The 25,527-nt window shown below is 40.2% G+C and overlaps 1 protein-coding gene across 3 annotated transcripts; it reads right to left on the bottom strand.

Moving 5' to 3' along the window:
* Positions 1–648: 648 nt before the first annotated feature.
* On the bottom strand, positions 649–25,138 carry LOC117495298 (complement factor H-related protein 5-like). Of its 3 annotated transcripts, XM_034146485.1 has the most exons (9): positions 25,032–25,134; positions 24,752–24,944; positions 23,951–24,130; positions 23,680–23,868; positions 22,007–22,045; positions 21,218–21,379; positions 20,980–21,147; positions 18,358–18,383; positions 17,982–18,233 (listed from the first exon to the last, which is right to left on the bottom strand). In XM_034146485.1, the coding sequence occupies exons 2-9, from the start codon at positions 24,903–24,905 to the stop codon at positions 18,210–18,212; spliced, it is 942 nt and encodes a 313-aa protein (XP_034002376.1). In that variant the 5' UTR covers positions 24,906–24,944; positions 25,032–25,134; the 3' UTR covers positions 17,982–18,209. The 3 variants fall into 3 exon arrangements, with proteins under 3 accessions (XP_034002377.1, XP_034002378.1, XP_034002376.1); XM_034146486.1 differs by lacking the exons at positions 17,982–18,233; positions 18,358–18,383; positions 20,980–21,147; positions 21,218–21,379 and adding exons at positions 649–695; positions 4,116–4,283; positions 4,353–4,514 and having other exon boundaries at positions 25,032–25,138; XM_034146487.1 differs by lacking the exons at positions 17,982–18,233; positions 18,358–18,383; positions 20,980–21,147; ... (4 more) ...; positions 24,752–24,944; positions 25,032–25,134 and adding exons at positions 4,058–4,283; positions 4,353–4,514; positions 4,730–4,768; ... (1 more) ...; positions 9,559–9,738; positions 12,589–12,694.
* Positions 25,139–25,527: the final 389 nt, after the last annotated feature.

The following is a 25,527-nucleotide window of genomic DNA, read 5'->3' as shown; positions in this document are numbered from 1 at the left end:
AGTTGTGTGTTCATATTTACCAACACCACAGACTATTCGTAATACTTTTTTTTGGGATGTTATTCTTTTTTGTAGATTTGTTGAGTACGTGTTTCCCCCTATTTCGGAGCAGTAGTAAAGGTAAGGGAGAAATAGACTGTTATAAAGAGTATTTTTTCTTCAAGAATGTTCTTAGTATGATACAAAATACCTATTGTTTTTGACAGTTTAGTCTGTACATAATTTATATGGTGATTCCAATTGAGTTTTTTGTCAACAACCAGTCCTAAAAATGTACATGCACCAACTTTTTCTATCTCGGTATTGCAAATCCGTATAATGCAGTCATTTCACTTTGTATTGAATAACATGTAATTTGTTTTGGGCCACATTAAGGGATAATTTATTAACTGCAAACCAGTTACATAGTATTTCTAATTCTGCATTCACAATTTTAACAAGATCGCCAAGATTATGATGGGAGCAGAGAATTCAAAGTTCAGGTTCAGCCTCAATATATTTGGGGAGAATTAAAATGAGCCTTCTTTATTTGTAGACAGCCAAGCCCCCTCCTGTGTTCGGTGAAGCATTATATGCTTAAAAATCCAATGTAGGATATAAACACGACTAAACTGCAATGATAGCAAAGCTGTGGCTTGTGTTTTTGGGGTAATAAAGTTCAAATCATCGTTGGGCTGTCACCCAATGAGTGACGTCTGAGGAAGATGAAAAATGTAAATTAAACATTGTTGAGAAAATGCTGCATCTCATTAATTGTTTGTCCTAAACATAGCAATATATGCTTTTGAAATTTAACATGTATTTGAAAAAATAACAGTATCCAGTTTATATTGTGTATCACCTTTAGCTTGAAAATACATAGAAGCGTTTTTTTATCTATAAAATAAATAAATAGACAGACAGACACTTTATCAATCCCAAATTGGGAAATTATTTAACAGCAGCAGTGTGTTCAGGTATTAAAATATTTAAAGTTGGAATAAAGTATAAACTACACAACACAAGTCTAATGCACAGCAATCCATAAGAGAAGTCGGATATTTCCATGAAAACTCCCCAGGAGGCACCAACACAAACGTGGCCGAGTGGCCTCTGGAGTTTGCTGCATGAGTTGTATGATCTGTGGTGTAATGGGCTGTCACTCAAAACTGAGTAGCCAATGGGGACGCACCCCTGAAAGTCCCGCCTACCTGGGACGTTTGTGTCAAAATTGAAAACAAAAAATGAGGGAGCGCAAACGAGAAGAGCTGCAGCGAGAGCAAAAGTCTGATCATTGAGAAAGAAGCAAAGAGAACTGCAAACAAAAAGATATGTTTAAACAAATAAAAAATACTTATAGTTTACATGATTACACAAATGATTTGTTTGCAACTTATAGTTTTATTTTTTTAATTAAATGTATTTTACTTCAGGGGTTCCCAACCCCCGGTCCGCGGACCGGTACCGGGCCGCGGAGGTGTTACTGCCGGGCCGCGAAATAGCTGTGAGTTTATCGTAATATTTGCAGAATTATAAATATATAAAAATATTTTATCATAATATTTTTTCAAAAAGTGTTAATTTTCGCACCTATGCCACCAGTCATATTATTTCATCCAGTAGCTAGTTAATCTTTCACCAGAAAACCGTTGAAAATGGCTTTTATGATGTTCCGAGGGATTCGGCGGCTCAGCCTAAGGTCTCAGCCTCTTGTGCGCACGAGCATGTTACCGGTGCGCCAAGTAGGAAGAGGAGCGCACAGGAGACAACCGTTTGATATTGCAGACTGTTATGTTTATGTGGGGAAATGGTGGTTGCATACATTATTTGAGATATATTTCAAACTCGGACTTCATTTTAAGGACATGTCGGCCAGGGGTGTAGAGCTATTTGTTTAAGCACTGGATTGGCAAAACAGGAGAGTAAACCAGTATGCCTTGATCTATGAATTAATGTCCGGGACTCTCACGATCTGCTGCCCGCAGCTGTTTTATAGAAGGAAACCCTCCTTCATGAAATGGCTGCAGCATCAGGAGGCAGCGGGACGTAGCCTATACTCGGTAAAGAGCTGTGCCTTTTTACGCACCGCCTTCGCTGTGTTTAACTTAATCAGAACAGTTTAAGAGTGACTGCAGGCTGCTACGTGTTAACCAGCACACACATCTACACACATCGAACTGCCCGATTACTCCCCCTTTTATTAGTTTTATGAAGGAGATGTCCAGTCAGTCACCAAGGCGCATGATGTGTGTGTGTATGTGCTCTGCTCAGCTCAGCTCTGTGTGTTCGGTGTGTTTGTGTCTGTCCGACACCGGCATATATTGCCGGCTGTTCCCAAAAATAAATTAGTTTAATCTTAATCTCCGATGCTAAATGCTGTCGGGAGTGCACCGGAAATGAACGACATTTTCCCAGCATTCACTGGATTATCCGTAAATCATACAAACAAAACCAAAACGTTGATTTATCTGTTTTCCCGTTTTGGTTAAAAACTGAATAACGTCGGTTTTTTGGTGTTTTCCGAAAAACCAAAAAACAACACCGGTTCTTTTTTAAACTTTGTTAATATGTTTTGGATGCATATTGTTCTAAGTATTTGTTCAGGGCTGTTACCATACAATTAGCCTCTGTTGCTACCTGCTGGTGGTGAGTAAATATTAAAATCAGTTAAAATTGACAACCGGTCCGCGATTTTTTTTTAATGTATCTACCGGTCCTTGGCACAATAAAGGTTGGGAACCCCTGTTTTACTTGACTCAGTTTTTTTTCTCTTAAACTCTTAGTTTTGCTTGATTCTGAGAAAGTGTTGCTTTATCTTTATGAAACAAAACTAATCCCATAGGGCAGGGGCAGCAGCAGAACTCAAGCTACCAGGCTGCTACAGATCTGGCTTTCTTGGAAAAGTACACCCTCACTCCGCAGCCGGCCAACGTCGTGAGGGCCGATCAGATGCTGGACCCCCGGGAGCAGTCCTACCTCGGCACCCTGCTGGGACTGGACTCTGCTTCCTCTGTGCAGAACATCTCCAACTCTGATCACTCACACTGACAGACTAAAACTGGACCTTTAACGCACACATTTTAATTGAATAAGAACTGAAGCTACAGTATTCACTAGTGATGGGCAAATGAAGCTTTTTGTGAAGCATCGAACCACTTAACCACTTAAAGTGGACCTATCATGCTATATTTGAATAATATAGTGTAGGACCATACCTATATAAGGCATATTTATACTTTTTTTTTTTCAAAATACCAAACATCATGCATTTTAGCCATGCCTCATTTCGCTTAATTTGACAATTTATAGCTCTGTTTTTGCAAGGGTTGATTCTGTGAGCAAACAGCAACCATCTAGAGGCCTGGCAGATGTCACTACAGCGTCTCCAGCGCTTTCGAACGGCAATGGCCGTGGCTGCTCCTCCTGATTGGTGGAGTTGGGCCCCAATAGCCGTAGCGCCACTGTCCTGACGTCAGGAACAGTGTTCAAATCGGATCAGTTTTTATCAGATCCGTTGCAGCCCCTTTTTAGAGATTTGGGTATGGAGGAAAATAGAGAGGGGTTGTGTTTTCTGACACTTGGTGAGTTCCCTGGAACACCGGGGGACACATATTCATGTATAAAAGACGTACAAAAGTGCATTTTGCATGATAGGTCCCCTTTAAGTTGGCGTGAACGTTGAAGCTGTAGTTCTGCTGTCGTTCGTTTATAGCATAACTATTAGCATTTTGCTTCTGGCGATCTCGTATTTATGATTCGAAAATGATTAAAAGTAGGGTAGGCATGTGGAGATTATCCGGCTGAACAAAACGTGATCACGTCTCTTAAATGTGTGTCAACCACAGACCTTATTTCCAGCTAGTTTCCCAAATCCTAGCGTTTTGTCGAGGGAACCGGAAGGAGTTTACTTCCGGGTTTTAGGGACACGTCACTGTGGCACTCTATTGACTGCAGTATCTTTGGGGGTGTGGTCTTACTCGGGACTGGACCAAAAGCAAAAAACTGAGAAGTTGGCTTGGAGTATTCGACTAAATTACTTAGTTCTTGCTTTCCGTAAGCTATATGTCTTTTAAACAACAATGTTCAAAAATATTTTAATGGCATTGAATATGTAACAAGCTTTAAATTATACTTACATTCAGAAAACTTAACTTTCCCATGAGTGCACCGGGCTTCAGAAAAATGATCAAAAATCCTGCCAGACCTGGAACATTCCAAATGCTCTTCTTCACCATCATTTATTAATCTGACTCCAACAGGTTTTAAGTGAGAAAGTTCATCAGTGTCCACAGAACAGTAGGTGGCTGTAAAAAGAAACAACACATTTATTTACACAGCCAAGTTATCTGAATGTTAGAGTGGACTTGTTTTACCTTTGCAGCTGGGTGCTTCGGACCACGTGCCATCGCTGTAACATTCCACCATCTTCGGACCCACTCGTTCGTAATAAGCAGCGCATCGGTACTGCAAATACCTTCCAGTGTTTTTCACAACGTCACCGTTAACAACCAGGGGGGGAGTTCCACAGGTGTCGACTGAAATAGAAAAAAGAAATGTGTTATTTCAGAAATACTTATTTCAAGATGCCATAGCAGAGTAAATCATCTCAAATGTAAAACCTTCTTTGTCATTTTAACTGTTGTTCATTTGTGTCAACCAGTACAATTGTAATTTCAAACGTATTGTATATATGAGGGTTATGTTATACTATAACAGTCCTATTAAATTTCTCATACAAATCCAAGCCTACCTCCGGAGACAGGTTTCGTCACAGTAGTGTCCCCCACACCTGCAGAACCACCATGTCCAGTAGAAGAAGAACAAAAAAATACATACAATATGTTTACTTTTATGATCACAAAACTATGGTGGTTTCTTTGAACAAACAAAAGTTGGTCTTTCACCACAACATTGCAGTTTGGGATTATTTATCTTTATTGAAATTACACGATGGTTTTTATAGTTCTGGTCTTTTTACTACTTGAGGTCAGCAGAAGCAGCACTGGCATATTATCACCTTTATAAATGGACTATGGTGGATTTGTAGTAGAAAAAAGTGGCCTATGTTACACAGTCAGCTGACACCAGAGCTAACATGAGCATTCATTTCAACAAAATTCTTAGCAGAGTATTTTTATTTGTGGGTCTATAAGAAATAGATAAATGCGCTAACAGGAGTGAAAATAAAGAACTATTAGCAAGTGACAAAAAATGTGAACGAACGTGCACAGATACTCATTCCATAGTATGGGGGGGAATGAGTCCTAAGACATGGGAAAATTAGTGAGCAATTTTACCATTCTTGATGCGGTAGATAGATTTGCAACGTTTTGGTCCTTCGACAAAAAATGCATATTATATTACCCCACTAGCAGTGAATATCAGAAGCTTTTATGTGTCATAAAAATGGCGGTTGATAACAAGAGGCTAAATGCGACTACTGAACGCCAGGGGTGGACTGGGACTAAAAATCAGCCCGGGAAACTCGACCGGACGACCGGCCCAACTCGGTACCGCTAGTCAATTGTCAACGCGGGGGGTTGCTAGTGAATTGTCCGAACGGCCCACTTCGGTACCGGCCCACCGAAGAAAACTCCCGGTATTCCCAATAGGCGCGTTCACACCGCAGTACTTTTCCCACTTTAGTTCCGATATAGTTCCGAAATGTTGCGTTCACACCGAAAAAATCTGGAACTAAAATTAGTTAATGAGAAACTTTTTTACCCTCTTTTCCGTCCCTGCTAGAGAGCAGGTACTTTCGTGGGAGAAAAAGGTGCTGGGAGTCCCGGCAGCTTCTACTGAAGCCAGTCCCCAACTCCGGGGACTTCCGGCCGGGGACTTCGGTGGCAGTATAATAACGCCGTGAAGTTGTTTGCGGCCTGCCAGTAAAACCAAAAGCAGAAGAAGAAGAAGTGACGTCAGCGGCTTTCATTTGCCTAATCCCTCCCCCAGGGACTTATTCCGTGTGAACGCGATCTGTACTTAGTTCATGAGAGCTAAGATTTCTCATGAACTAAGTTCTGATGAACCTTGTGGGAAAAGTACTGCGGTGTGAAAGCGCCTAATGGCCAGTCCGCCCCTGCTGAAACGCCCTCCCGCCGAAAATTAGCCGCCTTTAGCTTAGCGGTTGTGATACGCAGCTATGCAGTGATGTAGCTTGTAGTTCTAGATGTAGTTTGTTTTTCACCTAGCGTTTAGCTTTTTACTTCTGGTGATTGCATCTAGGCTTCCAAAATCACAAAAGTGGTGTTAATATGTGGAGATTATCCTGCTGAACAAAAACGTCATCATCTTATTTTTCTGCAATATTCCTAAATCCAATGGAAAAATTCCTATTGTTTTTGTTGAGGGATTTAAGTACTTCTCCCACCTCTGGAAGTCAATACTATCTGCTTAACTGTCTGGAAACCATTGCGAATGTAATCAGGCCATTAAGAAGCCGTCATCAGCTGTTTCCAATGTAAGGCAGATGGGCGACTAGCTACGAGGGAGTGCGGTCTTCTTTCAACCAGAAGGTCGTGAGTTCGATCCCAGCCCATGTAGTCAACATGTCGATTAATCCTTGAGCAAGATACTTGCAGTATATACTGCAGTATCTTTAGGGGTGTGGTCTTGCTCGGTTAATGAATAATTATAATCAAAACATATCATATATATTATTCTGAAATGGACCAATCTGCAGAATGATTACTTTTACTTTTGGTACTTTAACTATATTTTGAGGCTAACACCTTTGTACTTTTACTTGAAGAACATTTTGAATGCGTGGTCTTACTTGGGACTTGACCAAAAAGCAAAAACACTGAGAAGTTGCTTGGGTATTCGACTAAAGTACTTAGTTCTTGCTTTCCGTAAGCTATGTCTTTTAAACAACAATGTTCAAAAATATTTTAATGGCATTGAATATGTAACAAGCTTTAAATTATACTTACATTCAGAAAACTTAACTTTCCCACGAGTGCACCGGGCTTCAGAAAATTGATAAAAAAACCTGCCAGACCTGGAACATTCCAAATGCTCTTCTTCACCATCATTTATAAATCTGACTCCAACAGATTTTACGTGAGAAAGTTCATCAGTGTTCACAGAACAGTAGGTGGCTGGAAAAAGAAACAACACATTTATTTACACAGCCAAGTTATCTGAATGTTAGAGTGGACTTGTTTTTACCTTTGCAGGTGGGTGCTTCGGACCACGTGCCATTGCTGTAACATTCCACCATCTTCGGACCCACTCGTTCGTAATAAGCAGCGCATCGGTACCGCAAATACATTCCAGTGTTTTTCACAACGTCACCGTTAGCAACCAGGGGGGGGAGTTCCACAGGTGTTCAGACTGAAATAGAAAAAAGAAATGTGTTATTTCAGAAATACTTATTTCAAGATGCCATAGCAGAGTAAATCATCTCAAATGTAAAACCTTCTTTGTCATTTTAACTGTTGTTCATTTGTGTCAACCAGTACAATTGTAATTTCAAACGTATTGTATATATGAGGGTTATGTTATACTATAACAGTCCTATTACATTTCTCATACAATCCAAGCCTACCTCCGGAGACAGGTTTCCGTCACATTAGTGTCCCCCCCACCTGCAGAACCACCATGTCCAGTAGAAGAAGAACAAAAAAAAATACATACAATATGTTTACTTTTATGAATCACAAAATATGGTGGTTTTCTTTGAACAAAAGTTGGTCTCTCACCAAAATGCAGTTTTGGATTATTTATCTGTTATTGAAATTAAACATGTTTTTATAGTTCTTGGTCTTTTTTACTACTTGAGGGCAGCAGAACAGCACTGGCATATTATCACCTTATAAATGGAATATGGTGGATTTGTTAGATAAAGTGGGCCTATTTACACAGTCAGCTGACCACAGAGCAACATGAGCATTCATTTCAACAATTCTTAGCAGAGTATATTGTTACTTGTGGTAGTTCAATAAGAAATAGATATAAATGCGCTAACAGTGAAATATAAAGAACTATTAGCAAGTTGACACAATGTGCACCAATTGCTGATTTACATGTTTCACTACACACGTTCACAGATACTACATCAAGTATGGGTGGAATGCAGTCCTAAGACATGGAAATTATGTTAGCCCCATTTACCACTTGATGGGTTAGATTTTCACGTTTGTCCTTCGAACAAAAAATGGCATATGATCTTTACCCCACTAGCAGTGAATATCCGAAGCTTTTATGTGTCATTAAAATGGCGCGTTGATAACAAGAGGGCTAAATGGGCGGAACTACTGAACGCCAGGGGCGGACTGGGACTACAAATCAGCCTGGGAAACTCGACCGGCCGACCGGCCACAACTCGGTACCGCTAGTCAATTGTCAACGCGGGGGGTGTGCTAGTGAATTGTCCGAACGGCCCACTTCTGTACTGGCCCACCGAAGAAAACTCCCGGTATTCCCAATAGGCGCGTTCACACCGCAGTACTTTTCCCACTTTAGTTCCGATATAGTTCCGAAATGTTGCGTTCACACCGAAAAAATCTGGAACTAAAATTAGTTAATGAGAACCTTTTTTACCCCCTTTTCCGTCCCTGCTAGAGAGCAGGTACTTTCGTGGGAGAAAAAGGTCCTGGGAGTCCCGGCAGCTTCTACTGAAGCCAGTCCCCAACTCCGGGGACTTCCGGCCGGGGACTTCGGGTGGCAGTATACGCCGTGAAGTTGTTTGCGGCCTGCCAGTAAACCAAAAGCAGAAGAAGAAGAAGTGACGTCAGCGGCTTCATTTGCCTAATCCTCCCCCAGGGACTTATTCCGGTGTGAACGCGATCTGTACTTAGTTTATGAGAGCTAAAGAGTTCTCATGAACTAAGTTCTGATGAACCTTTGTGGGAAAAGTACTGCGGTGTGAAAGCGCCTAATGGCCAGTCCGCCCCTGCTGAACGCCATCCCGCCGAAAATTAGCCGCCTTTAGCTTAGCGGTTGTGATACGCAGCTATGCAGTGATGTAGCTTGTAGTTCTAGATGTAGTTTGTTTTTCACCTAGCGTTAGCTTTTTACTTCTGGTGATTGCATCTAGGCTTCCAAAATCACAAAGTGGTGTTAATATGTGGAGATTATCCTGCTGAACAAAAACGTCATCATTTTATTTTCTGCAATATTCCTAAATCCAATGGAAAAATTCCTATTGTTTTTGTTGAGGGAGCCCTTGCGATGTTACTTGCTTACAACAATACTTCAACTGCACCCCTCTACTTGATGCAATGTCAATTTAAAGCAAAAAGTTAATGTATCAGTACTCCGCAATGTCTCCTTTAATGACAGCATATTGCACTGTTTTCACTTACTGCACGTTGGGCCTTCAGTCCAGTTTCCTGAGATGCAACTGATTGTTTTGGTGTCTGCTCCCTCTGCAACATATCCATCTTCACACTTACACTGCAGTTGTGAGTTTACAGCAAACACCTCCTGGTATCCCTTACCAATGATGACTGCATGGGGGATTTTAGGGGGATCACCACATGATTCGGTACTCCCTGAAAATGAGGTTATTGTGTAAAGTGGATTTAAGATTTAGACACTGATTTGATTCTGGTAACTGATTAACTTTTAACTTACTTTCACAGATTGGCACAGAGGACCATATTCCGTTTATACACTGCGCTGTGGCGTCATGGTCTTTGTGTTCATATCCTTCTTCACATCTTACCCTGATTTTGCCTCCATCCTTATACCAACCATCTGTGCTTGCATCATAGTTTCCATTTGGGATAGTCAGTGGCATACAGGCTTTTTCATCTGTGTTGGAAAATAAATTAATACAATTTGAAATAAAGTGCAGCACACTACAGCTCCTATACATTGTCCTTTATTCAGTGGACGTTAGGGCCCCCAAATACTTTTTCAAGATCAACAATGAAGAAGAAGACATTATACCATCTTCCAGGGGTGGGCATTTTACGGCCCGCGGGCCACATCCGGCCCGTTGGCCGGCCTTGGCCGGCCCGTGTGAGGTTGATCATAAATTATAACATAATGAAAAAAAACAGCAACCTTTTCAAAATAAAAGCAACACAGCTGTATTGCTTGCATGGCGTAAATACTTTTCTAACTGTGTTGCTTTTATTTTGAAAAGGAAGCTGCTGTTTTTTTTATTTATTTACGTAAACGCGCATGCCGTGAACAGCTACGAGTGATGCTGGCCGGTAGTCCTCGAAATGTCCGCTAAGGGCAAAAAAAGAAAGATCGATACTGAATGCCGCGTTTTCAACAAGACATGGACCGCTAAGTATTTATTTACAGAAGTGAAAGGTAAAGCTGTGTGTTTAGTTTGTGGTGCGCAGGTCGCCGTGTTCAAGGAGTACAATTTGAGTCGCCACTATGCTACCAAACACGCAGATAAATACAAGAACCTGTCTGAGGAAGAGCAGGCAAAGGGGTCGGATGCTTTGCTAGCTAAGCTGCAAAGCCAACAACACATTTTCACAAAACATTCCACATCCAGAGATGCAGCTGTCAAGACGAGTTATGTCTTAAAAGTTAACCGTTTTCGGACGGAGAGTTCATTAAGGAGTGTTTGAAAGTGCCGCTCTCCCGACGCACTGTTACGAGGAGAATTGAGGACATCGCGGGAAATCTGGAGCTTCAGCTGCAGAACAGAGCGGTCAACTTTGACTTTTTTTCCTTGGCTTTGGATGAGAGCTGCGATGTACGTCACACTGCCCAGCTACTCATCTTCCTACGTGGGATAACTACAGACTTCAAAATCACGGAGGAGCTGGCAGCCATGCAGTCAATGAAAGGTACAACAACAGGGAGTGATTTGTTCACGGAGGTAAATGCATGTGTGGAAAAGTTGGGACTGAAATGGGACAAGCTGGCAGGCGTGACAACGGATGGTTGTCCAAATCTGACAGGGAAAATGTTGGACTATTGAAGAGAATGCAGGATAAAGTGACAGAAATTAACCCTGAGCAGAATAGGTATTTTTGCATTGTATTATACATCAGGAAGTTTTGTGTAAGTCAGTGTTAAAAATTAACCATGTGTTGATGTTGTAACTAAAATAGTTAACTTCATCAGGGCAAGAGCATTGAATCACAGACAGTTTGTTGCACTTTTGGAGGAAAGTGAGACTGAACATCGTGACATACCCTACCATGCAGCTGTCAGGTGGCTCAGCCTGGGCAAAGTGCTGAAAAGAGTATGGGACCTGAGAGAAGAGATTCAAGACTTCTGTGTGAAGAAAGGAAACGACATCCCACAGCTTTCAGATGCAGACTGGATGGCAGGACCTTGGTTTTGCTGTAGATGTGACTGCACTAATGAGTGAACTAAATGTCAAACTGCAAGGCAAGGGCCTTTTTGTGCATGACATGTACAGTGCAGTGAAGGCTTTCATGAGAAAGCTGCAGCTTCTCTCAAGCCAAATGGAGGACAACATTCTCACGCACTTGCCAACACTGAAGGAAGCCACACCATCAGCTGATCACCTCCAGAGGTACTCATCCATGTTAGAAGCACTGCATGGTGAGTTTTCAAGGCGATTTAAAGGACTTCAAAACAGTTGAGAATGAAATGAACATGATCTTTTCCCCATTTACATGCCATGTGGATGATGCACCCCAGTGATGTTCAGCTTGAACTCATTGACCTGCAGTCTGACACACTTCTGTCAGAGCACTTTAGGTCAGTCTCACTGCCTGAGTTTTACTCTTCCCTGAAAGAGGAGAACTTTCCACACATCAGGAGACGTGCTCAGAAGATGAGGGTCCTCTTTGGATCTACCTACATATGTGAACAGACATTCTCAGTGATGAAGTTCAACAAATACAGATACAGATCCTCTATCACTGATGATCACCTCTCAGCTGTCCTTCGCATATCCACCTCAGACATTGAACCAGATTTCCGTGCACTTGTTCAAGCCCAAGACAGACTGGATTTTTCTCACTGAACAAGTAAAATTAACTGAAAAACAAAAGTCAAAAGCACTAATTTCTTTTTGTATAAAGCTGATTCATTTCTTATCTTTAACATACTGTAAAACACCTTTTCAGTATTGGTATATTGAGCAGAATTAAGTTCAACTTATTTTTGATTCGGCCCCCCAACACAGCTCGAGTTTCTGAAGTGGCCCCTTGTAAAAAATAATTGCCCACCCCTGATCTTGACAGTCTTTTCATTTTTAAAATGCCATTATTTGAGTGAACAATATCTCTAAGGTTTTATTAAACCAAACATTATTGTTAAATTTAACCACAACTCATATATTTATTTCATTGTTTTATATTAAATAAGTTCGGCACAAAATGAACCAGCATCATTCAGAAATGAAATAAAAAGGAATCTTTGCCAACTCTTTAAATGTTATGCTAAAATATGTGTGTGCCGCCGGGTTGTGTTGGTGTTTGTATAATTCATATCTGTTTGTTGGTAACATGTAACAAAAAGCTGACTAATGTACAACAAATGTGTCATAAAGAAAATATCTCAAGTAAGTGTCATACAGGTACAAAAGCAGGACATTATCCTTTAAATCCCAATCAGAATGAAATGAAAATAAATAAGTATAACACTGTACACTGAAAAACACAACGTAGAGCTGCTCATTTAAATAAACCACCAAAAAAACTATAGAAAACGTACCTATACATTGGGGATTAGGAGACCAATTGCCATTTTGACACCTGCTGGTCCCCCACCAGCCCTTCACTGCTGGTTTTAAGTCCGGCATGACAGGCATAACTGAGCGTGGCTTCATGATTATAAGCTGATTGTCCAGGGGAAAAAACCCGCCATTCAGGACTGGGAGCAGGACAAGGCTGAGCTGCACTTTGTGCTGAAATATAATGACAAACATAACTTTCAAATAATATATATCCAGACAAATTCAGAAGTTTCTAAGCAACAGAGTTGAATCCCTTACTATGCAGCACTTGTGGATTCCAAACCAGGAGAAAAACTCCAAGATATCTCACGCACATTTTGTCAGGAATGAAATAATAATGCCAAAAGGGTTTCAGTTAAGATCAGGACCAGTTAATAATTGTTGAGGGCAATCAGCCAAAAAGCAAAGAAGTTAAGAAATAGTAAACATTCAGCTGAGTTACGGTCATCAGCCTCCGTGGACTTCAGTCAGATCAGTCGCATTTTACAAAAGCACTTTGCTTTGTTGAGATCAACAGTGTGTACAGCTGTTTTTATCATTATCCTGCTTTGGTTAACACATTATTTTTTTTTATCAAATTAAATCCTAGTCCTCCAATATTTATGCTAAATATCATTGGAATCATACCCCTTAATTATTTTGTGAAACATGATTTGAAGTGAGCACTAGTTCTCTAATTTCCTGTTCAAGGACACATTTTATGCTGACAAACATTCTGTATTGAGCTTCTTCTGCCTGCCATATGCTCCCAACCTCATGTTTTATTCATTTGTATCTACATCTAAAACTTAATATTGTGTGTCAAACCAACTTTAAAATTGCATTCCACTACCGACTGTATCTGAGTGTTGAATGAAGCGCTTGTTAAGTAAATAAAAGCAATTTGGCTTTGTATTATGGTCCAAGAGTTAATCAACTATAACTTCATTATCCGAATATTACATAATAATATACATTTTCCATTATCGGCCGGAGCATTGTCTTTACAGGATAATCCCATTTTATGAACACTAAAGCTGAACATTGTATCATCTAATGTACGGTATGACTAAATTACCTCCATCTGCTCCTGGTGTGACTGGTTATGATTAAATAATAAGTAAAGTTATGATTCTGTCAATAAACCTTCAAGATGTGCACTTTTATATACGTGTTGGTTAGGCAGCTGAAGGCCCATCAACACAGCAACACATGGTTCAGATGCTAATTTGCCAGAAACACTGTAAATATTTATTGGAAAGTTGAGTTTTCTGTTTTGAAAATGTGTTTTGTTGTGACACCACCATACTGTAAGTGAGTCTTTCTGTCCATGTATCAGCATACTTTGCAGTCAGAGGCGGATCTACCAGGGTGGCATGGGGTGGCAACTGCCACCCTAAAAATAGGCCTTGCCACCCCAGCTGCCACCCCAGTTGGCAGCTTTGTTTTGAAAGAAAAGTTGTGGCTCATCGGACATTTATGAGAGAAAGTCTCTAATGTCCGAGTGCAAGTGAATGCAGCCAACACGTTCTCACTCCCAACCCGTCACATGTTGACGGTCGGTCAGGGCCCCTCCCCGTCACTCTATTACGGACAGGGTACCCCTTGAGAGTCAGTTTTCAACTGGCAGGGCGTCCCATTGACTTGCATAGAGCTCCCTGAACGTTGGTAATAGACAAGTTGGGATCGCGGCTAAATGCTCTCCGCAGATCCATTCTCACAGCGTTTATCAACCTTTTTCTTACTCAAGATCAAGCCACACTTATTGTTTTTACTTCTTTATTTTAATTGAATAATGTAGGACTTTTGTTGCCGTCAGTTAGGGGGAGAGTAGGGGCTCAGAATACTGAAATCTGTATTGTTTCCATCGTTTTTTTCCTTCTAATTTTGTATTCTTTTCTAAACCACACACTGTTATTTACTCAACAATAACACATAATTATCCTTGTGTGTATTTATTTGTTTGATTAATAAACACAAGTTGGAGTCCGTCAGGACCGAGGGTCGGAGCAGCTCATAGTAGTTGCTTTAGAGAATTTTACACGCGGAAGTAAGTATTCTCTCCGCTTCGCTTGACAAACCCCGTGATAGTCCTCAAGCTCTGTGATTGGATGTTTGAGTGTGCGCCGAGGGTTACACCGAGCGTCAAACAGCACTTTGAAATGGGATGGAACCACGACAGACTGTCCAAAACTGGATTTGAACGGGTCCTAGCAGCCGAACCGTGTATTACAATGCCGTTATGTGATGACCTCCAAAGAGAAAAGCAAGCAAACTCGGAATAAAGTATTATTTTTTTTTTTTTTAAATGTTTTCGGATTTCACATCAACAGGAAGTCCGGTTAACTAAAATGTCCGTGCGGAACAATACCCCCAACCCATAGATCCGTGGGTGAATAATGTCAATCACCACATTACACACATCCCTTCACACTTACATTTTAATTTACATTAAAGTATTTCGTGAGGCCTTCTAAAATGTTTTAAAATATAATTAGGGTTGTAGTTGAAGAGTTTGCCTGGCAACGCAATCGCATAACAGCACGTCCATTAATTCCACAACCACACACATGGATTAACATCGATTTAATACATTAATGTAGCCTTTGTTTCTGCTAAAAGAGGTGTCAACCAGCTGGGGCAACAAGAAAATCGGCGAAATCGAGTGTGACTATTAAAAAATAAATAATTATTATATTAATATTGACAATAACAACCGACCGTCGGGGAGCGTTCTCATGGCGTCTATTATAAACGCTATGGGAGGTCTATGAAGGTCTATGGGACGCCCTGCCCGTTGAAAACTGACTCTCAAGGGGTACCCTGTCCGTAATGGAGTGACGGGGAGGGGCCCTGACCGTCCGTCAACATGTGACGGGTTTGGAGTGAGAACGTGTTGATGCAGCACAAGACGCGAGTCTTGTAACCCCTCCCCCGGCCCTGGCGCGATCGTGGAAATATGATTGGCGGCAATTTCATTTGAACGGGACGGCGCAAAACGAGAAGCATTCGGACCCAAGTAGACGGAAAGAATGAGGTATTTGCGGTCTACAATGACAGAGAAGAGACTGTCAAGTTTGGCTGTACTCAGCATTGAATCAAAACGCACTAAAGATTTAGATCTTAATACGTTTGTGAGGCGTTTTGCTGAACAAAATGGTAATCGCCGCATTCAGCTGCTAAGACCCTGACACACCAACCCGATTATCGGCATTATCGATATTCAACATGTTGAATCGGTAGGCTGTCGGCCAAAGGCAGTCGGCCAAATAAATCTTTCTGATTGGCTCTTCAGCTTAGCGAATCAGTGCATGAGAAGCGAAACGGAAGTGAGGGACCCAAACAAACTATTAAGAAGGCAAATCTGAGATTTCATTTAACTCCAGCTCTCGACACAGGTTCAGGAAAGCCCCATGAGCTTCTCGCTGTAGAGGGAAAATGGAATGCACACGCCATTTGTTGTTTGTTTATATCACGCAGTCTGTTCTTCTCTCGGTGTATCACACAGTCTGTCTTCCGGTTGTTGCCTCTTTTGAATGACGAATACACACTACCGCCGCCTGCTGGTAAGGAGAGTTATTGCCACTCACGCATGTGCAGTTCGTACGTGCTTCTTGGCCGTCGGCTGAAGTCTTTGCGGTGTGTTCCAGTGCGACACACCGCCAATCCGCAGAGATGCGAGGCGACGCGACAGTCGGGGTCGGTCTGTGTCAGTTCTTTGTTGTCAGATTGGTGTGTCAGGGCCTTTAAGCCTCTTACACACCGAGCCGATTATCGGCGTCGATAGATGTCGATTTTTTTTATTGCATATTACAAATATGTTTTCAAACCAGGTTTAAAAGTAAATACCACCACCTGCTGTAATGGATACTGTAGATCAGGGGTCTCAAACTCAAGGCCTCTCTTAAAACACAGGGGAGCCATATATATGTATTCAATACATTAAAAAGTGCATTTTGCACAATAGGGGACTTTTAGAGCATGTCACAGTAGAGGAAAAAAATACAAATATGAACCTGAAAATGAGCAGAATAGGGCCCTTTTAAAAGTACAATATTTTTTTCTTTTGTTTACTGTGCGTAATTTATTTGACAAATTACACTCAGCTGTGTGTGTGGAATTCGGTAAAAGGAGAATGGAAAAGAAACTAAAAATGATTAAAGAGGCACAGTTATACTCAAACAATATTATCCAAAGTGTTTTTTTTTTGTTATACCTTAAATATCATGGCTATCGTCCATACCAGTGTGTTGAAACACCCATAAGAACGTTATAATAGTAACAGTGGCGGCTGTTCAGTATAGGGCGCTAGGGCGGCGCCCCCCCCCCCCTCCTCCGTGGTGGAAAGTGATTTTTCTTTTTTGATTAATTTTCTATATATTTAAAATAAAAATGAACTAATTATCCTCAGAATGTATGTGTTTAAATGTACAATAATGTTTATATATCATATCTAAACTATTATTACAGTATGTTTCATTACCCTCTCTCGTCTGGGGCGCCCACTTTCTGGTGCAAACAAGGCATCAGAGCGAAGAGGAAAACATTAGTTTCTTTGTGCCTAAAATCTGCCGGGTCATATATTGCACCTCAAACCACAAATAAATCCTGAGTCACGGTCTCTTTACTTTACTTTACTAAAGAACTGTAAAAGAAAGGATCTAATTCAGAAATCACAGTCTCAGTGTCTTACTGCTGCCTGCCACTCGTCCAGCGGCAGACCGACCAGACATCGATCACACTATTGATTTAGATTGAACCATAAAGAGGCCGATCAACGATCTCTAATAACATTATTTAATAGTTTGCCTAACTGACCATCATAACTGGGCTCCTTGTAGACAGGGGCGCTGTAAGGGGGTGAAAAGTTAGGACGATTCTAAGGGCCCGTGACTGACAGGGGCCCAAACTATTTTAGAACATTAAGAAAAAAATGATTAAGTGACCAATGTGATATCTTTTCATGGGGCCCAAAATCCCTGGCGGCGCCCCTGCTTGTAGATAAAAAAAGGGCTGGTATTATAAATATTTTGATGTAAAATATGTAAAATCCATTCAAATGACAGCGAGTGTTTTCACCCAAAAGGGGCGTGGTCTTGCATAGAGGGAAAGTACCCAGATCGTTGCTCTCATCTATTTAGATGTAACTACTAGAAGTCATCATCTGGGGTTATTTTTCAATGTTTTCTTCTGGTGGGGCTTGTATAAATGTATAGTATAGTATGTCAAAACATATGAAAAAACATCATAGTACAGTTTGTTGAAGTATGGAAAAATAGTATGGTATGTCTGATAAGGCAAGTGTGAAAGAAATGATAGTACAGTATGTCAAACATTTCATGAAAGAAGTAACAAAATACAAGAATCCTGCAAAAAAATTAAAAAGGCGTCCAAGAGTTGAATACTTTATTGAGACCTCTAGACCTCAAATACACACTGTATTTGTTGAGTTATTTTTGCACCTTTAAGCACAGTCATTTCCTCCTACAGTAGTGAGGCATTCACAGAACCATATGAAAAGCCAGACATATATTCTAGAAAACACAAAGTGTCTCACAATCTTAACCCTCAAAAGTTGCCAGGATGTCTCCGTGTGTAGAGAGCCAATCCAAGGGCAGCATTACATTCGATCGTTGCAGAGACCCTGGTGAAAAACAAAAAACAATATAATAAGAAATGAAAACAAAATATGGTAAAATACAAATGCATGAACACAAGCTTTAATATAATGTGTTTCTTCAAAAGGTATATTCAGAAATAACACTCACCGTTCTTATTTCAAGCTTATTGCAACCTGAAAACATGGAGAGAAAAGAACAACACTGAAAATGTGGAGCTGCTAAAGGCTCCAGGCTACATTAGCCACTACCAACAAATAAACATTAAAATGACTGATTTAACTCTGCAGGTGAGTTGCTTTGTGGGTAATGTAGGCAAGTGTTGACTGTGAATTTGATGGTGTCACTTGAGTACAAAGCCAAAACTGTGAAATTATCTTTGAAATAAATTGTTTTTTCGGATTAAAGAGATCAACTTAATTTGCTTATGCTAAACATGTAGCTAGCAGGGGTTAGCTTCTCTTAGCAGGAAGTCAACCGAGGTGGGAAGTAACTAAGTACATTTACTCAAGTACTGTACTTCAGTACAACTTTGAGATACTTTTACTCTACTTGAGTATTTCCATTTTATGCTACTTTGTACTTCTACTCCACTACACATATTTGTAGTTACTGTGCAGATGTGGATGAATGATGTGAAATATAATCAAGTGTTAAATCAGACTTTAGTTCCACCTGGAGTAAATCCACAAGCTACCCTGCAGTATACAAAGTCATTCAAACTAGCTGCACCTTTACCAGCTTTGAGAACACTTTCATGATCAATCATTATAAAACATATCATATATATTATTCTGAAATGGACCAATCTGCACAATGACTACTTTTACTGTCGCTACTTTAACTGTATTTTGATGATAATACTTTTCTACTTTTACTTGAGGAACATTTGAATGCAGGAATTGTACTGTAACAGAGTATACCTACACTCTGGTACTTCTACTTTTACTCAAGTACAAGATTTAAGTACTTCTCCCACCTCTGGAAGTCAATACTATCTGCTTAACTGTCTGGAAACCATTGCGAATGTAATCAGGCCATTAAGAAGCCGTGATCAGCTGTTTCCAATGTAAGGCAGATGGGCGACTGTAGCTACGAGGGAGTGCGGTCTTCTTTCAACCAGAAGGTCGTGAGTTCGATCCCAGCTCATGTAGTCAACATGTCGATGAATCCTTGAGCAAGATACTTGCAGTATAGACTGCAGTATCTTTAGGGGTGTGGTCTTGCTCGGTTAATGAATAATTATAATCAAAACATATCATATATATTATTCTGAAATGGACCAATCTGCAGAATGATTACTTTTACTTTTGGTACTTTAACTATATTTTGAGGCTAACACCTTTGTACTTTTGCTTGAAGAACATTTTGAATGCAGGACTTGGACTTTTACTCAAGTACAAGATCTGCGTACTTCTCCCACCTCTGGAAGTCAATACTATCTGCTTAACTGTCTGGCAACCATTGCGAATGTTATCAGGCCATTAAATAGCCGTCATCAGCTGTTTCCAACGTAAGGCTTCAACAGGGTCACACTTCACCCTCACACAGCCAACACTATGAAAGTTTTACAGATGTATACATTTTAGCTACGTTAGATTGAGGTACCAAAAGTATGTGGTTATGTTTAGGAAAAACATCATGTTTTGGGTTCAAATAAGTGTGCCTTCGTTTTATATAAATAACTATTACGTTTTTTATGTAAATTATGTCTGTGAGGTTGATTTGGTTTAGAAATGTGCATACAAAACATTGTGACATGGTCTCGAGTTGGACTTGTTAAAGACTTGTGACCTGAATTGAGGCATGTCTAAATTAATGAATTACATTTTTGATAATTCAAAATATTTTATGTTTTTTGTGTTTATGAGACTGTATACCTGCAGTATAGAGTGCCAGAGTGCCGCGTCCTAAAACCCGGAAGTAAGTTAGCATTTTACCACTTCCGGTTCCCTCGACAAAAAGCAATGCAATTTCTCCATAGAATTTTGGAAAATAGCTGAAATAAGGTCTGTGGTTGACACACATTGAAGAGACGGATCACGTTTTGTTCTACGACATTAAATACATCAGCAGTGACCCCACTGGTGATTTCTGAAGAGTTCACGTGTCTGAAAAACGATGGTTGTTAACAAGTGGCTGAATAGGACTACAGAAGTTGTCGAGGCCGTTGTACGTCATTACACCGAACACGTAAACACTCCTCTAAGTTTGTTTTTTCCCGTGTTCTGCTTGAAAGCAAGTCCCTGCCTCCTGCAAACTGTTCAAACAAACGCTTCAACTTGTACCATTTAGAATCTGTATTTTTGAATATGGATCTTAAGTTGGCGTGACGTTGAAGCAGCGACCCTGCTGTAGTTCGTTTATAGCATAACGTTAGCATTTTGCTTCTGGCGACTAGATTTATGATTCGAAAATGATAAAAGTAGGGTAGACATGTGGATATTATCCTGCTGAACAAAACGTGATCCGTCTCTTAAATGTGTGTCAACCACAGACCTTATTTCCAGCTATTTTCCCAAATCCTAGCGTTTTTGTCGAGGGAACCGGAAGGTTTTAGGACACGTCACTGTGGCACTCTATTGACTGCAGTATCTTTGGGGGTGTGGTCTTACTCGGGACTTGACCAAAAAGCAAAAACACTGAGAAGTTGCTTGGGTATTCGACTAAATTACTTAGTTCTTGCTTTCCGTAAGCTATGTCTTTTAAACAATAATGTTCAAAAATATTTTAATGGCATTGAATATGTAACAAGCTTTAAATTATACTTACATTCAGAAAACTTAACTTTCCCACGAGTGCACCGGGCTTCAGAAAAATGATCAAAAAACGTGCCAGACCTGGAACATTCCAAATGCTCTTCTTCACCATCATTTATTAATCTGACTCCAACAGATTTTACGTGAGAAACTTCACCAGTGTTCACAGAACAGTAGGTGGCTGGAAAAAGAAACAACATATTTATTTACACAGCCAAGTTATCTGAATGTTAGAGTGGACTTGTTTTTACCTTTGCAGGTGGGTGCTTCGGACCACGTGCCATTGCTGTAACATTCCACCATCTTCGGACCCACTAGTTCGTAATGAGCAGCGCATCGGTACCGCAAATACCTTCCAGTGTTTTTCACAACTTCACCGTTAGCAACCGGGGGGGGAGTTCCACAGGTGTCGACTGAAATAGAAAACAATAACTGGTTATTTCAGAAATAATTATTTCAAGATGCCATAGCAGAGTAAATCATCTCAAATGTAAAACCTTCTTTGTCATTTTAACTGTTGTTCATTTGTGTCAACCAGTACAATTGTAATTTCAAACGTATTGTATATATGAGGGTTATTATAATATCTAAAAGGAGAAAGGAATAAAATGTTGCTTTCAATTTCTTCATCCTTTTTGGAGCTGCTAAGATCCTGAAAGATAAAGCGGCCATTTCGCAATGGGATGTTGGTTTTAAGCATTTATTTTAGAAAGCCTAAACATTTTAGCTTTCTCAATTTTAAGGTAATTTGTTGTCTTCACAAGCAGATATATATATATAATTCTATTCGACATTTAACAGATATAACAACACAGTCTCACTCCCTGAAATAGAAAAAAAGAAATGTGTTATTTCAGAAATACTTATTTCAAGATGCCATAGCAGAGTAAATCATCTCAAATGTAAAACCCTCTTTGTCATTTTAACTGTTGTTCATTTGTGTCAACCAGTACAATTGTAATTTCAAACGTATTGTATATATGAGGGTTATGTTATACTATAACAGTCCTATTACATTTCTCATACAAATCCAAGCCTACCTCCGGAGACAGGTTCCGTCACAGTAGTGTCCCCCACACCTGCAGAACCACCATGTCCAGTAGAAGAAGAACAAAAAAAATACATACAATATGTTTACTTTTATGAATCACAAAATATGGTGGTTTTCTTTGAACAAAAGTTGGTCTTTCACCAAAATGCAGTTTTGGATTATTTATCTGTTATTGAAATTAAACATGTTTTTATAGTTCTTGGTCTTTTTTACTACTTGAGGGCAGCAGAACAGCACTGACATATTATCACCTTATAAATTGAATATGGTGGATTTGTTAGAAAAAAGTGGCCTATTTACACAGTCAGCTGACACAGAGCAACATGAGCATTCATTTCAACAAATCTTAGCAGAGTATTTTTATTGTGGTAGTTCAATAAGAAATAGATAAATGCGCTAACAGTGAAAATAAAGAACTATTAGCAAGTTGACAAAAATGTGAACAATGCTGATTTAAATTGTTCACTACACGTTCACAGATACTCATCAAGTATGGGGGGAATGAGTCCTAAGACATGGAAATTAGTTAGCATTTTACCACTTGATGGGTTAGATTTTCACATTTTGTCCTTCGACAAAAAATGCATATGATATTACCCCACTAGCAGTGAATATCCGAAGCTTTTATGTGTCATAAAAATGGCGGTTGATAACAAGAGGCTAAATGCGACTACTGAACGCCAGGGGTGGACTGGGACTAAAAATCAGCCCGGGAAACTCGACCGGCCGACCGGCCCAACTCGGTACCGCTAGTCAATTGTCAACGCGGGGGGTTGCTAGTGAATTGTCCGAACGGCCCACTTCGGTACCGGCCCACCGAAGAAAACTCCCGGTATTCCCAATAGGCGCGTTCACACCGCAGTACTTTTCCCACTTTAGTTCCGATATAGTTCCGAAATGTTGCGTTCACACCGAAAAAATCTGGAACTAAAATTAGTTAATGAGAACCTTTTTTACCCCCTTTTCCGTCCCTGCTAGAGAGCAGGTACTTTCGTGGGAGAAAAAGGTGCTGGGAGTCCCGGCCGGGGACTCCGGGTGGCAGTATACGCCGTGAAGTTGTTTGCGGCCTGCCAGTAAACCGAAAGCAGAAGAAGAAGAAGTGACGTCAGCGGCTTCATTTGCCTAATCCTCCCCCAGTCACTTATTCCGGTGTGAACGCGATCTGTACTTAGTTCATGAGAGCTAAAGAGTTCTCATGAACTAAGTTCTGATGAACCTTTGTGGGAAAAGTACTGCGGTGTGAAAGCGCCTAATGGCCAGTCCGCCCCTGCTGAACGCCATCCCGCCGAAAATTAGCCGCCTTTAGTTTAGCGGTTGTGACACGCAGCTATGCAGTGATGTAGCTTGTAGTTCTAGATGTAGTTTGTTTTTCACCTAGCGTTAGCTTTTTACTTCTGGTGATTGCATCTAGGCTTCCAAAATCACAAAGTGGTGTCCTGCTGAACAAAAACGTCATCATCTTATTTTCTGCAATATTCTTAAATCCAATGGAAAAATTCCCATTGTTTTTGTTGAGGGAGCCCTTGCGATGTTACTTGCTTACAACAATACTTCAACTGCACCCCTCTATTTGATGCAATGTCAATTTAAAGCAAAAAGTTAATGTATCAGTACTCCGCCATGTCTCCTTTAATGACAGCATATTGCACTGTTTTCACTTACTGCACGTTGGGCCTTCAGTCCAGTTTCCTGAGATGCAACTGATTGTTTTGGTGTCTGCTCCCTCTGCAACATATCCATCTTCACACTTACACTGCAGTTGTGAGTTTACAGCAAACACCTCCTGGTATCCCTTACCAATGATGACTGCATGGGGGATTTTAGGGGGATCACCACATGATTCGGTACTCCCTGAAAATGAGGTTATTGTGTAAAGTGGATTTAAGATTTAGACACTGATTTGATTCTGGTAACTGATTAACTTTTAACTTACTTTCACAGATTGGCACAGAGGACCATATTCCGTTGATACACTGCGCTGTGGCGTCATGGTCTTTGTGTTCATATCCTTCTTCACATCTTACCCTGATTTTGCCTCCATCCTTATACCAACCATCTGTGCTTGCATCATAGTTTCCATTTGGGATAGTCAGTGGCATACAGGCTTTTTCATCTGTGTTGGAAAATAAATTAATACAATTTGAAATAAAGTGCAGCACACGACAGCTCCTATGCATTGTCCTTTATTCAGTGGACGTTAGGGCCCCCAAATACTTTTTCAAGATCAACAATGAAGAAGAAGACATTATACCATCTTGACAGTCTTTTCATTTTTAAAATGCCATTATTTGAGTGAACAATATCTCTAAGGTTTTATTAAACCAAACATTATTGTTAAATTTAACCACAACTCATATATTTATTTCATTGTTTCATATTAAATAAGTTCGGCACAAAATGAACCAGCGTCATTCAGAAATGAAATAAAAAGGAATCTTTGCCAACTCTTTAAATGTTATGCTAAAATATGTGTGTGCCGCCGGGTTGTGTTGGTGTTTGTATAATTCATATCTGTTTGTTGGTGACATGTAACAAAAAGCTGACTAATGTACAACAAATGTGTCATAAAGAAAATATCTCAAGTAAGTATCATACAGGTACAAAAGCAGGACATTATCCTTTAAATCCCAATCAGAATGAAATGAAAATAAATAAGTATAACACTGTACACTGAAAAACACAACGTAGAGCTGCTCATTTAAACAAACCACCAAAAAAACTATAGAAAACGTACCTATACATTGGGGATTAGGAGACCAATTGCCATTTTGACACCTGCTGGTCCCCCACCAGCCCTTCACTGCTGGTTTAAGTCCGGCATGACAGGCATAACTGAGCGTGGCTTCATGATTATAAGCTGATTGTCCAGGGGAAAAAAAACCCGCCATTCAGACTGGGAGCAGGACAAGGCTGAGCTGCACTTTGTGCTGAAATATAATGACAAACATAACTTTCAAATAATATATATCCAGACAAATTCAGAAGTTTCTAAGCAACAGAGTTGAATCCCTTACCATGCAGCACTTGTGGATTCCAAACCAGGAGAAAAACTCCAAGATATCTCACGCACATTTTGTCAGGAATGAAATAATAATGCCAAAAGGGTTTCAGTTAAGATCAGGACCAGTTAATAATTGTTGAGGGCATTCAGCCAAAAAGCAAAGAAGTTAAGAAATAGTAAACATTCAGCTGAGTTACGGTCATCAGCCTCCGTGGACTTCAGTCAGATCAGTCGCATTTTACAAAAGCACTTTGCTTTGTTGAGATCAACAGTGTGTACAGCTGTTTTTATCATTATCCTGCTTTGGTTAACACATTTTTTTTTTTTATCAAATTAAATCCTAGTCCTCCAATATTTATGCTAAATATCATTGGAATCATACCCCTTAATTATTTTGTGAAACATGATTTGAAGTGAGCACTAGTTCTCTAATTTCCTGTTCAAGGACACATTTTATGCTGACAAACATTCTGTATTGAGCTTCTTCTGCCTGCCGTATGCTCCCAACC

The sequence above is a fragment of the Trematomus bernacchii genome, unplaced genomic scaffold, assembly GCF_902827165.1.
Source record: "Trematomus bernacchii unplaced genomic scaffold, fTreBer1.1, whole genome shotgun sequence".
Taxonomy (NCBI): domain Eukaryota; kingdom Metazoa; phylum Chordata; class Actinopteri; order Perciformes; family Nototheniidae; genus Trematomus; species Trematomus bernacchii.
This window is presented reverse-complemented; position numbering and strand designations above follow the sequence as displayed.